Here is a 14,193-nt window from a genome sequence, read left to right on the forward strand (position 1 = left end):
GAGAGAGTGAGGACTAAGAGAGAGAGTGAGGACTAAGAGAGAGTGGGGACTGCGAGAGTGGGGACTGAGAGAGAGTGGGGACTGAGAGAGAGAATGGGGACAGAGAGAGAGAGAATGGGGACAGAGAGAGAGTGGGGACAGAGAGAGAGTGGGGACTGAGAGAGTGGGGACTGAGAGAGTGGGGACTGAGAGAGAGTGTGGGGACTGAGAGAGAGTGTGGGGACTGAGAGAGAGAGAGTGGGGACTGAGAGAGAGAGTGGGGACTGAGAGAGTGTTGGGACTGAGAGAGAGAGTGGGGACTGAGAGAGAGTGAGGACTGGGAGAGAGAGTGGGGACCGGGAGAGAGAGTGGGGACTGAGAGAGTGGGGACTGAGAGAGAGTTGGGACTGAGAGAGAGTTGGGACTGAGAGAGAGTGGGGACAGAGAGAGAGAGAGAGTGGGGACAGAGAGAGAGAGAGTGGGGACAGAGAGAGAGAGAGTGGGGACAGAGAGAGAGTGGGGACGGAGAGAGAGTTGGGACTGAGAGAGAGAGTGGGGACAGAGAGAGAGAGAGAGAGAGAGTGGGGACAGAGAGAGAGTGGGGACGGAGAGAGAGTGGGGATGGAGAGAGAGTTGGGATCGAGAGAGAGTTGGGACCGAGAGAGAGTGGGGACTGAGAGAGAGAGTGGGGACTGAGAGAGAGTAGGGACTGAGAGAGAGAGTGGGGACTGAGAGAGAGTGGGGACTGAGAGAGAGAGAGAGTGGGGACATAGAGAGAATGGGGATGGAGAGAGAGTTGGGACCGAGAGAGAGTTGGGGCCGAGAGAGAGTGGGGACAGAGAGAGAGAGAGTGGGGACAGAGAGAGAGAGAGTGGGGACGGAGAGAGAGTGGGGACGGAGAGAGAGAGAGAGTGGGGACAGAGAGAGAGTGGGGACGGAGAGAGAGTGGGGACGGAGAGAGAGTTGGGACCGAGAGAGAGTTGGGACCGAGAGAGAGTGGGGACTGAGAGAGAGAGTGGGGACTGAGAGAGAGAGTGGGGACTGAGAGAGAGAGAGTGGGGACGGAGAGAGAGTTGGGACCGAGAGAGAGTTGGGACCGAGAGAGAGTCGGGACCGAGAGAGAGTGGGGACAGAGAGAGAGTTGGGACCGAGTGAGAGTTGGGACCGAGAGAGAGTGGGGACTGAGAGAGGGAAGGGGAGAGAGCGATATATTACAGAGAACGAGAAGCTAGAGAGTTAAACAGATACAGACAGAAAGGGAGAACCCAAGATAGATATAGAGAGGGAGAACCCAAGATAGATATAGAAGAAGAGGCAGATTAATAGAGAGAAAGAGAAGGAAAATGGCTGAGTGATATTAGCTGATAGAGAGTGATTAGGAGGAAAAGGAGGTGTGAACTCTGACAGACCAGATGGAAAGGTTAAAAAAACGTGATTTCAAGAAACATGAGACATAATTATCAGGAATTCCTGATGTGAGCATTGAGTTCCAAAGGCTGGCAATGTGCCATTGAAGTTTTAAAATTTATGTTGAACTGCTTGTAGGAAATGGAGCTGACACCTTTCGTTGCTTGGTCAAAAGTGGAGGGTGCCGGCTGTCCTTGGAGAGGGAGCATCTGGTCTCAATGGGCACATTGGGGTATTGATTGTCTAGTAGATGGTAGTAACTATATTTTAATCTGAGTGTACTCACTATCTTGCAAATACTGATTGTCTGTACCTTGTGTATTTGTGATGTAAATACACTTTTATAGTTTTGGTAAAAACAAAGGGTTGAACCACAGCTGGGGTAAATGGAAGACCTGTCAGAAATAGCAGGGAAGCTGTTGTTAATGCCAAGACCAGCTGTGTTCCCAGAATGCAAGGTCCACGCTGGGAGCCTGAACATAATCTACACCTCTTTGTACAGCCAGGCACAATTATCCTTACACCTAGATTTCTTCTGCTGTTTTAAGAAATTTTACATTTGCCACTCAACATCTAAAAATAATTTATTGTGCAAGATTATTCAAAACAAATCATCACTTATACAACTCATGAATCATATAGTCCAACAAGTTGACAAGAGAAATAGTTATTTCCTTTCAGAAAATACACACACACACGCACACAGATTGCATTAGTGTTTAAAATGCTAAGCACAAGAAATATGTGACATTTTCACGAAAGCAAAACAAATTCTACAAAGTTGCACAGGATAATTTGGCAAGCTAAATTATATCAGAACCAATAGTGTGCTTTGTGTATCTGGCTAAATGAAAAACCATGAAGTTACTCCGAATGAACCTCATGATCAAAGAACTGGCTAAATCTCTTAATGGGTTTGAATGCGTTGGAGAAATCATTGGTGAAATTAATGGAGGAGTACACAATATCTTTCACATAGAGTCCCCAGGACGGGTGACCATTAGGTAAAAGGTTAGTATATAAAGGTATACATGGACTCTGGGCCTAAGGACCTCTTTCCATGATGCATGATTATGATAAATCATTTGCATCTCTTCAAAGGCTGTTCCTTTAAGTACAGACAGAACAAGGCTCCCCACTAGTCAAAGTCCTTGACTGTCATGTGGTCTAAGAGCTAAATCAAAACAAATTGGGTGGCAGCAAGGAAAAGCTTCAGTGATCTTTATTTACACACACACACTCACTCACTCACTCTGAAACAGGGTCAGTCTTATCATTAATCATCCCAACCCAGAATTGAAAGCTCTGGAATTCCACATCACCTTCATGATAAAGCTACAAGCATTGCACTTCACATCAGGTCCTGTACTTTAAAATGTGTACTACAAAAGTGTATAAAGTCCCTGCACAGAAATGGGCAAAAAAAGAAAGTTGCCTCGAAAGAAACTGGCCAGAATTCACAGTTTTTCACGAGTTAAGGCTTTAACTCAATTTATTAAGCAGCCAAGTCACTTTTCCATCTCATAACCATTTTAATGTGAAGGCTGTGCATATCTTTCAGCCCAAGCTACACATTAACTGGCCTCAATAGAAAAGTTAACAGAAGGCATGTCTCCTCAAGCCAGGATTCAGTGGTTTCATAAGATTAGGTTTTTGGCTCTGCTCACAGCGAAAATGTTGTTGATAAAAGCCAGATTAAAAAAAAGTGATGTGTTTGGCCAACTTAATAAAATAAAAGAATTGTTAATAAAATTCATCCAAAATAATTAGTTTTCACACATTAGTCTGGCAGTCTGTCTAAAATAAATATGTACATTTATAAAATGAGCTCAGGACATCTATAGCACTTTACCGCCAAGTAAACTTTCTGTAGAGGTTTCACTGTTGTACAATTTGTGCACTGAAAGCTCCCACAAACAGGAATATGCTAATGACCAGATAATCCCTGTGACATTGATTGAGGGAAAATTTTTGACTAGGTCACTGGGGCCAACTCCCTAGAAGAAACTGATGACAGCACTTGAATCCGAAATACTGCTTCCTCTTACTTGAATTGTATTAAGAGCTGTGTAACTTTGAAGGCAATTTCAGAGACAATTGGGAGAGCAGCTAGATTTGGCACTAACTTTTCTTGTGGTTGCTCTCGGCTTCAACAGTAAGCGTTTAACTTTCTGAGGTGTTACTGCAGCACCAAAACATTTGCACCCGAACCCAGTGAAAGTTGGGTTACAGAGAGCACTATTTAGTTTGCCAAAATTCATGGTCACTACCCTACCAGTGATAGTGATGTTGTTCAAATACAATGCATAAATAATAAGAATATTCCACATTTAACAAACAGGCACAAGTAGCATACTTGAACAATAACAAGTACTGTACCTCAACAATCTCATAAGGAAAACATCTTATCTAATCGTAACACTGGGGATTTCAAGGCACAATAATATTTATGCTCTTTATTGAGGGATGATAATCAGGAATTTCATTCAGAATGTGTAGTATTTTGAAATATACTTGTGAAATATGATCAATTGAAAAATCTATCATATTTTGCAAAAGTTATGGATTTGGGGGAAAGAAAGTGAGATTTACCTCCACAAACCTAATGCAAACACTGCAGGCAGGATCTGTCAAGGTTGTCGCTCCCATGCAGAATTTCACAGGCAGAAGATAATTATTAGCAAAAGCTTTTCAGAGTGTTCAAATGTTTGAAAGATTGGGAGCACTGCCCGCTGCCATCATAATTAATCAGGAAATCATCTTTGCTTACATTTTAGAAGATCTGCTGCCTGTTCATCTCTGCATTCCCCACTTTTTTAATGTAAGGGCTATCCGTGTACACCATCAACGGATTTTCAATAGGTTGGTACAGGTGCAGCAAAACAAAAAGCTTTCCGCTGTGCTGCGTCTTTCTGAGGGCAACAGTAACATAGGAGATACTTCACTGAACAATTTATCCATAATGCTACACTCATAAGTTCGAGGCACAAGTTTAAATTCCACTGCACAAACTAGCATTCTTCATCTCATGTTCCCAATACTTATTGCTTATTTATTTATTATTATTATTTCTTTTTGTATTTGCATTTTGTTGTCTTTTGACAACTGGTTAAACGCCTAACTTGGTGACCTGTCATAGATTCTATTGTGGTAATTACTCTATGGATTTATTGAGTATGCTTACAAGAAAATGAATCTCAGATGACATATATGTACCTTGATAATAAATTTACTATGAATTTTGAGGATTTTTATATTTTCTTTAGTAAATAAAATCTGGAATTTACAATCTTACAATTATAAAACTACTGGATTAATGCAGGGGGAGTTGTTTTATTAATGTTTATAGGGGAAAAAATTGTTAGCTTACCAAAGCAACACACACAAAATGCTGGAGGAACTCAGCAGGCCAGGCAGCATCTATGGTAAAAAGTACAGTCAATGTTTTGGGCCCAGACCCTTCGGCAGTTCTTGGCCGAAATGTCACCTGTACCTTTTTCCATAGATGCTGCCTGGCCTGATGAGTTCCTCCAGCATTTTGTGTGCGTTGCTTGGATTTCCAGCATCTGCAGATTTTCTCGTTTGTTAACTTATCCATTCTGGTCTCTGTGCAACTCCACAGTTGACTCTTAATTGACAGCACTTATCTTCCATCCTCTGGGATGGAAGATAAATGCTATCCCACAACGAAATAAAACTTGATGTTTCTTTGGCTTCATCTTCTGTGATACTTAATAATTGAAATTCTAATAGAAGAAAAGATTCACGTTAAATATTCTGCATATTCCCTATAGTTTTGAATTAGTGTATACCTTCATATCTCAAGAGGATTTTTAATGAAGTCTCTACTCCACAGGAGTACGTTTAATAGCAATATCAGGATTTTGTGGCTTGGTTTTTGCATCATTGATACCATATCCTTCATATAGTGTTCACTCTCACTCACACACACACATAGCCGTGGTATCTGGGTCATTGGTACCATATCCTTCATATTGTGTTCACTCTCACTCACACACAGCCTTGGTATCTGGGTCATTGGTACCATATCCTTCATATAGTGTTCACTCTCATTCACACACAGCCTTGGTATCTGGGTCATTGGTACCATATCCTTCATATAGTGTTCACTCTTACACACATACACACACACACACACACACACACACACAACTGAATATTTCACTACACAGTTGCTTCAATGCAGTAGTGTCCTATCCTCATAGAAAATGAGTCATTTTTTTTGGAAAATGTATAGAAACACAAGAAATTGTTTTATGGAGCAAAAGAAGAACTGCTGGAAGAACCCAGTAGATCAAGCAACATCAATATAGGGCTTGAAACCCATGAACACTGCCTCATGATTCTTGCTGTGCACTATTTATTTATATTGGCAACTTAGAGTAATGTTCATGTTTTACATAGTACTGCTGTTGCAAAACAACAAACTTCGTGATATATATCAATGATGATACACCTGATTCTGATTCTGAACAGTTGACATTTTGGGTCTCAACCTGAAACGTCAACTGTTCATTTCCCTCCACGGATGCTGCCTGACCTGCTGAGTTCCTCCAGAAGCTTACATTTTTGCTCCAGATTCTAGCACCCGCCGTCTCTTGTGCCTCCAGGTTTATTTTTGTGTTGGTTTTAATGGAGCATTAGGAGCACTAGTTTTAAACTTGACAACGAGACAGTCTCAGTTGCTGCAGCCACATCTTCCTGTTACTATTCTCCACATCCAATTAAACAGGCCTTGCTCCTTGAACATGATGCCCAAAACTAGGTCAGCAACCACATGATAATGAGGGTCCATTCATGGATCTCAAAGGTTTTCACATGTGGGGTCTTCATGCGTAAGTCATTCTTCCCAAGTAGTTTGCAGGGACATAGCCCCTCTTGCCATTGACCTCTGCCAACCACCAGTCTTTGTTGCCGCTCAAGTCACTGGATTTGACTATCTTCACTCGTTCGTACTCCTGGAGGCTGAGTTCGTAGTCACTCCTTGCATGAAATGGGTACACAGCATAGAAGATCTGTAAAGAATAAAGCAGTGGGCTTGAGTAAGAATCCAGCACAAGGCCTTCGTTCGACTTTCATATCTACCATCGTTTGTAGCTTGAAATCATTATTGTAGGCCCCACTGCACCAAGCTGGTATTTATACTTCCAATTCCTCCACCTCCCCCATTGTCATCTCCTAGTCCTTTCTCTCTCATATATTTATCCAGCTTCCCCCGTTTATCTTGCCTGTCCTTGGGGGAATAAGTTCCACATTCTCACTTCTCTCTGGATAGTCACCCAAATTTTCAATTGGATATACAGAAGGAGAAACTATTTCCACAAAGCCACCATCCATGCCTCTTCTCAAAATATCGCTGTGTGATTTTACTCTAACAGGCCTGGTGTGTCACATTTTAATCAGGGAGATGGAGTCTCTGATAATGCAGCACTCCTTCCGTATGGCTCCAGAATCTCATGCTGAACAACTTGTCCAAAGTCTGAACTTGGGCCTATTCCTCCTGCAGTCTGGCTTAGCACAAGAGGGCTACCCACTGGGGCACAGCCAACACGGTGGCAAGGGGCAAATTTCCAAAATAGTTACACTGCTCTTCTTCGAGTGTGACTATGACATCAATTACGCCCACTTCCTCCACCGTGGGGACTCTGTGTCATATCTGGCTCAAGCTGACGTCGTTTCTATGAATGCAATATACTGGGGTGAAGGGTCCAGTCAGGTTAATGCCTTAATCTGGAGTGAGATCCTTACCAGAAAAGTTCTATCACTGAAACAATGACCAACACAGTTTGGAGCTAACACTGGTTTGGACCACTGTGCATCTTTGTTCCTTGGGATTCACATTATGGGAAAAAAAACACACAAAGCATGAGGGTAATCTGTTGGCATTAAAATAGCAGACCGTGCATCCGATAAGAACCGAGTGACTCTAGGTTACAAATGTCCAAACTTTCCACTACAATATCTTTAATAGAATACAGAACTGGTCCCTGGCCAAGATAGTATGGAAAATCACAAACCAATATAAGTCTTGGAGTTGCACATTTTTCATTGCCTCTGGATCATAAAATTAAACACTTCTGAATCGTTATCACTGCTGTAACTTAAGAAAAATTTTGCAAAGCAAGGCCTCACAAACAGAGATGTGATAATGACAGGTCGTCTGCTCCAAAGTAATTGGTTATGATGTAAACATTGGGCAAAGAGTCAGAGTCCACTGTCCTTGTTTTCTTTCAAACATGGCTGGGGGGACCTTTGATATTTAACCAACTTCACCCTACATCTCAATTTAACATCTTGTTGAAAACAATGCCACATTTTCTCAGAACCTGGTCACAGCTTAGACTAGAAGTTTAGGTGGTTTGGAAGATTACCATACCTATCAGTTAGCATTGACTAGGTAACAGCCACTTGGTTTACCTGCTGCTCTCCCAGGTCACTTGAGTTGTCATCGCTTCCACTGAATGACGTTGTGTCTGCACTGCATGGACTGATCTCCTGAGAACTGTTCAGAGTAGTGTCACTGTCACTGGTGCTGAAGTGCGAAGTCTTCATGATGTCAGAATACGAAGTTACGAATAGAGTAATGTCATCAAAATCGCTGTCCATAGCAGATCCTTCACTCGACTGGCCATTCTGTCCAATCGCAGGATTATATGGCCTCAGGAATGAAGAGTACACATAGCCCTGTGTCACTACATGGAATCAAAAAAAGAGTCACTCATCAAATTTTTAATACTACATCAAATACATTTCTTGTTATCTTGGTAAAACAGCCAACATAATCAAAGACCCCACCCATCCCAGACATTCTGTCTTCTCCCCCTCCCTTCAGATACCAAAGCCTGAAAGCATGTACTGCTAGGCTCAAGCCAGCTTCTATCCTGCTGTTATAAAGATTTTGAATGGTTCCCTGGGACGATGAGATGTACCGTTGACTTCACAATCTGTCTCGCTATGACTTTGTACTCTATTATCTGCCTGCAGTGCACTTTGTTCTGCATTATTATTATTTTATGTTATACTCTCTCGATGTACTGATAACATGAAATGATCTGTGTAGATAGGATGCAAAACAATTTTCATGCACTTCGGTACATGTGACAGTAATAAACCAATTTTCTAATAAACCAATATTTTAGATATTTAGTAAATCCAAACAATCTGCTGGAGGAACACAGCGTGTCGAGAAGCATCTGGATCAGAGAAAGGAATTGTCAATGTTTGAGTCAAAACCCTGCATCAGGACTGCTGCAGGATTTTCACCCAAAATGTCAACAATTCCTTTCTCTCCCACAGATGCTGCTTGCCTCACTGAGTTCCGCCATCAGATTGTTTGTTACTCCGGATTCTAGCACCTGTACTTTCTTGTGTCACCACCTCCCAAAGTGTACTCTCCTGAGCGCGTGTTCCTCAATAATGCACATCTTCCTCAGAACGGCCCTCTCTGACTGTAGACTTAGGATGCTGGAATCTTCGTTGCTCCAGTTTTCCATCCGTACTGCTCCTCTGATAATAGTGCCCTCCTTCAGTCCTGTCCCCCTGACAATAACATGCTTCCTCTGTCCTGTCCCTCTGACAATAATGCACTCCCTCTGTCCTGTCCCTCTGACAATAACGCGCCCCCTCAGTCCTGTCCCTCTGACAATAACGCGCTCCCTCGGTCCAGTCCCTCTGACAATAACGCGCTCTCTCGGTCCTGTCCCTCTGACAATAACGTGCTCCCTCTGACAATAACTCACTCCCTCAGTACTGTCCCTCTGACAATAATGCGTTCCCTCAGTCCTGTCCCTCTGACAATAACGCACTCCCTCAGTACTGTCCCTCTGACAATAATGCGTTCCCTCAGTCCTGTCCCTCTGACAATAACGCACTCCCTCAGTCCAGTCCCTCTGACAATAATGCGCTCCCTCAGTCCTGTCCCTCTGACAATAACTCACTCCCGCAGTCCTGTCCCTCTGACAATAACACGCTCCCTCAATCCTGTCCCTCTGAAAATAACGCCTTCCCTCAGTACTGTCCCTCTGACAATAACACACTCCCTCAGTCCAGTCCCTCTGACAATAACGCGCTCCCTCAGTCCTGTCCCTCTGACAATAACTCACTCCCGCAGTCCTGTCCCTCTGACAATAACACGCTCCCTCAGTCCTGTCCCTCTGAAAATAACGCCTTCCCTCAGTACTGTCCCTCTGACAATAACACACTCCCTCAGTCCTGTTCCTCTGACAATAACTCACTCCCTCAGTACTGTCCCTCTGACAATAATGCGTTCCCTCAGTCCTGTCCCTCTGACAATAATGCGTTCCCTCAGTCCTGTCCCTCTGACAATAACGCGCTCCCTCAGTCCTGTCCCTCTGACAATAACGTGCTCCCTCAATACTAACCCATGAGTATTTCCTCAGTATTTCTCCTGCAGCTGTACAGCTCTCCCTCAGTGCCCTCTGCAACATTACAGTGCTCTCTCAGTACTGTGCGCGTAGCAATATGGCACTCTGTCAGGATCAGCCCTCCAAAGTCCTATCGTTTTGATACGGCAACAAATTCTTTGTAGCACTACTCCAAGAAGAAGCCATTCCTTGATACCAGCTCAGAGAGTGAAGCACTCCTCAGTACTAGCCACTTTAACAGTACCATTCTGCTTACAAGTTGCACTGGAATTCGATTTTGTGCTTAAATTTATGAAATGTGATCAATCCTCAAACATCTGACTAGATCTAAAAATGAACTACTGGAGGAACTCAGCAGGTCAGGTAGCATCTGTGGAGGCAAAGGGTTGGATGATGTTTCAGGTCAAGACCTGCTTTAGAACTCTGCTTCCACAGATGCTGTCTGACGGTATCTGCAGTCTCTTGTGTCTTCCTCTGACTCAGAGGCAAGTTCTTGGGAACAAATCCAATAGCTCTTCCAACAGCAAGATAAAATGTAGCTTTGTCCATATTCTAAAGAAGACATAAGGGGCAAACCAACCTCCAGTGTCAACGAGCCACCTGCTCACACTGCCCATAGGATCCTGCTTCTCAAGAACGGCCACGATTTCACCCTCATGAAGAGACGTGTCTAGCTCTTGGGTGGCATTGAATTTCCGCTTTGCCTGAAACAGCTTGTCAGGACTGTACGTCGACAGGAGTTTAGCCCGGTGGTCTTCAGTCTGATGGGGAACTTTGGGCTTCAGAGAAAATAGAACATAGCAGTCAAAACCTCAGGAAAACTCCATATTCTTTGTAGACAAATATCTAAGGAATTTTTTTAAGGAAAGGTTGGACAACCTTGGGTTGTTCTCGCTCGAGCCATGGAGGCTGAAGGGGAGGTATGACAGAGGTTTTCATAATTATGAGAAGCATAGATAGGTTCGATGGTCAGGATCTCTGGAAATATCAAACACCAGAGAACAGGCATTTAAGGTTAAAGGGGAGAATTTTAAAGTTGATATGAGGAACAATTTTTTTTTAAGCAGAGAGAGGTAGGTGCCTGGGGATGGGTTGCCAGAGCTAGCAGTTGAAACCGGCAAATTGGTGGAGTTTAACAGGCTTTTATGTAGAAGGGAATGGAAGGATATGGATGATATACAGGAGGAGGAATGGCAGTATAAATTGGCATTGAGTTTGGCGTAAAGTCATAGACTGGACAGCCTGTTCATATTGTACTGATTTATGTATCAAAGGAATATCTAACAACTAGGTTCACATAACATAGCTGCTACCAAAGGCATCAGAAGGTGTGGGGGGGAGGGGGGAGCAAGCGCTGGCAAGCGATTGGTGGATCCAGATGAATGGGATGATAGGCAGGTGTGGGAAGGAGAGAGTAGGCACAACGTCAGAAGTTGGAAGGTGATAGATGGATGAGGCAAAGGGCTGAAGGTGATGGAACCTGTTAGGAGGAAAATGGAATGGAGATGGGGTGGGATCCAGTGAGGCCAGTCTGCAGGTGATGGGCAGAATGGAGAAGAAGGAAGTGGAGGAGGGAAGAGGGAGAGGGGTGGGGGAGGGGAAAGGGTATGGCAATGGAGGCTAGTTAGATAAGTATAGATGGAGGCTAGATAGAGAGAGGAAAGAAAAACAAGGGAAAAGGGATGGGGGAGAGATTACCAGAAGTTTAAGAATTTGATATTGATGCTACTAGCCTTTTTATCCTAGGTGTCTCCCTCCTACTTTTCAGTCCAGATGAAAGGTCTCAACCCCAAATGCTCACTGTCTATTTCTTTCCATAGATGTTACCTGACCTACTGAGTTGGTAGGCTTTGCAAATGTCCACCCCATTTCTGATGGTCTTAAGGTGAAGGTGAACTACCTTCCGAATCCACTTCAGTAGAAGAGGAGAAGAGCTGTCGGGCAGGGAGTTACAGAGCTCTGACCCAGCAATAATGGATCAATATGTTCCCCAGCCAGTATAATGGGGAGTTGGTGGTGCAGTACCCATTTGCCTGTTGCCACTGACCTTCAAGCTGGGGAGATCACGGTACTGAGGGAAGATGAAGGCACCCTTTGGCAAGGCTGAGACGTACAGTATTTTGTGGACGGCACACACTGCAGTGTGATACAGCGCTGTCAGGAAGCCAAAGTAATGGGTAAACTGATAAAGCAGATGTTGGCAAGAGGAGATGTGTACAAGTGATCAATGTGGTGGCATTCATTCATTTCAGTACCAAATCCATTTACACCTTTCCTGAAAATCAAACTTGGATTTAATGTTTTTGAACGAGTCCCAACAACCGCCCCTTTTTTGTGGGACTTGTTCTAAACCTTTAATGAGAAATGTGTCTGAATGACATGGATCTGATTTCGATGCATTGGTCCCTTGATTCTTTCCCAGGATATCACTTCTATCAACTCAATTGATTCCTTTGAAAATTGTCACTCACTCGCTGAAATAACCCTCAGACATCATTCACTGGGTCACAAGCCAAAGTATTCTGACTGGTTGCATCATGGTCTGCACAATGATGCACAAGGCATTTGACAAAGTCCCGCATGGGAAGCTGGTCAAGAAGGTTCAGTCACTCAGCTGGATGAGACATTGGCTTTGTGGGAGAAGCCAGAGAGTGGTAGCAGAGGGTTGCCTGTCTGACTGGAGGCCTGTGCGGAAAATGACATGGCGGCGAGGAAGACCACCCCTCCTCCAAATGACCAGGTGTTGTGCCTTACTGTGGCCGATGTGAGGAGAACCCTGTGCAGGGTCAACCCATGGAAGGCTGCTGGACCAGACAATATTCCTGGCAGAATGCTTACAGGATGTGCAGACCAGCTAGCAGATATTCTCATTGACATCTTCAACCCCTCCCTGAGTAGTGCCGCATTCCTACATGCTTCAAGGCCGTCACCATCGTCCCCGTGCCAAAGAAGTCTTCAGTGTCCTGTCTCAAAGACTACCGTCCCGTTGCACTCACATCCATCATCATGAAGTGTTTCGAGAGGCTCATCATGAGGCACATCAAGACCCTGCTGCCCCCCTCACTGTACCCCCTGCAGTTCGCGTACCGTCCCAACCATTAAACAGACGACGCCATTGCCATCACTCTCCACCTGGCCCTAACCCATCTGGACAAAAAAGACACGTACGTTGGAATGCTGTTCATAGACTTCAGTTCAGCATTCAACACAATCATTCCTCAGAAACTGATTGGAAAGCTGAGCCTACTGGGCCTGAACACCTCCCTCTGCAACTGGATCCTAGACCTTCTGACTGGGAGAACTCAGTCAGTCTGGATTGGAAGCAGCATCTCCAACACCATCACACTGAGCACGGGGGCCCCCCAGGGCTGTGTACTCAGTCCACTGCTGTTTGCTCTGCTGACCCACGACTGTGCTGCAACACACAGCTCGAACCACATCATCAAGTTTGCCGATGACATGACCGTGGTGGATCTCATCAGCAAGAAGGATGAGTCAGCATACAGAGAGGAGGTGCAGCAGCTAACAGACTGGTGCAGAGCCAACAACCTGTCTCTGAATGTGAACAAAACAAAAGAGATGGTTGTTAACTTTAGGAGGACACGGAGCGACCACTCTCCACTGAACATCGACGACTCCTCCGTAGAGATCGTTAAGATCACCAAATTTCTTGGTGTTCACCTAGCGGAGAATCTCATCTGGTCCCTCAACACCAGCTCCATAGCAAAGAAAGCCCAGCAGCGTCTCTACTTTCTGCGAAGGCTGAGAAAAGTCCATCTCCCAACCCCCATCCTCACCACGTTCTACAGAGGTTGTATTGAGAGCATCCTGAGATGCTGCATCACTGCCTGGTTCAGAAATTGCACCATCTCAGATCGCAAGACCCTGCAGCAGATAGTGAGGTCAGCTGAGAAGATCATCGGGATCTCTCTTCCCACCATCACAGACATTTACACCACACGCTGCATACGCAAAACAAACAGCATTATGAAGGACCCCACGCACCCTTCATACAAACTCTTCTCCCTCCTGCCATCTGGCAAAAGGCACCGAAGCATTCGGGCTCTCACGACCAGACTATGTAACAGTTTCTTCCCCCAAGCCATCAGACTCCTCAATACCCAGAGCCTGGACTGACACCAATCTACTGCCCTCTACTGTGCACATTGTTTTGTTAATTATTTATTGTAAAGCCTGCACTGTTTTGTGCACTTTATGCGGTCCTGGGTAGGTCTTGTAGTCCAGTGTGGTTTTTGTGTTGTTTTGCGTAGTTCAGTGTAGATTTTGCATTGTTTCATGTAGCGCCATGGTCCAGAAAAACGTCGTCTTGTTTTTACTGTGTACTGTACCAGCAGTTATAGTCGAAATGACAATAAAAAGTGACTTGGCTTGATTTAGTGGT

At 44.5% G+C, this 14,193-nt stretch overlaps 1 protein-coding gene across 1 annotated transcript in view; it reads right to left on the reverse strand.

The window, feature by feature from the left end:
• Positions 1-1,981: 1,981 nt before the first annotated feature.
• Positions 1,982-14,193, reverse strand: part of arhgef38 (Rho guanine nucleotide exchange factor (GEF) 38) — a 110,921-nt gene continuing 98,709 nt past the window's right edge. The window contains exons 12-14 of the mRNA XM_063046918.1: positions 10,372-10,570; positions 7,825-8,099; positions 1,982-6,422 (exon numbers count right to left, since the gene is read on the reverse strand). Coding sequence (XP_062902988.1) covers positions 6,237-6,422; positions 7,825-8,099; positions 10,372-10,570 — 660 coding nt within the window. The 3' untranslated portion in view covers positions 1,982-6,236. The remainder of the gene's footprint in view (positions 6,423-7,824; positions 8,100-10,371; positions 10,571-14,193) is intronic.

The sequence above is a fragment of the Mobula hypostoma genome, chromosome 4 (genome assembly GCF_963921235.1).
Source record: "Mobula hypostoma chromosome 4, sMobHyp1.1, whole genome shotgun sequence".
NCBI classification, from domain to species: domain Eukaryota; kingdom Metazoa; phylum Chordata; class Chondrichthyes; order Myliobatiformes; family Myliobatidae; genus Mobula; species Mobula hypostoma.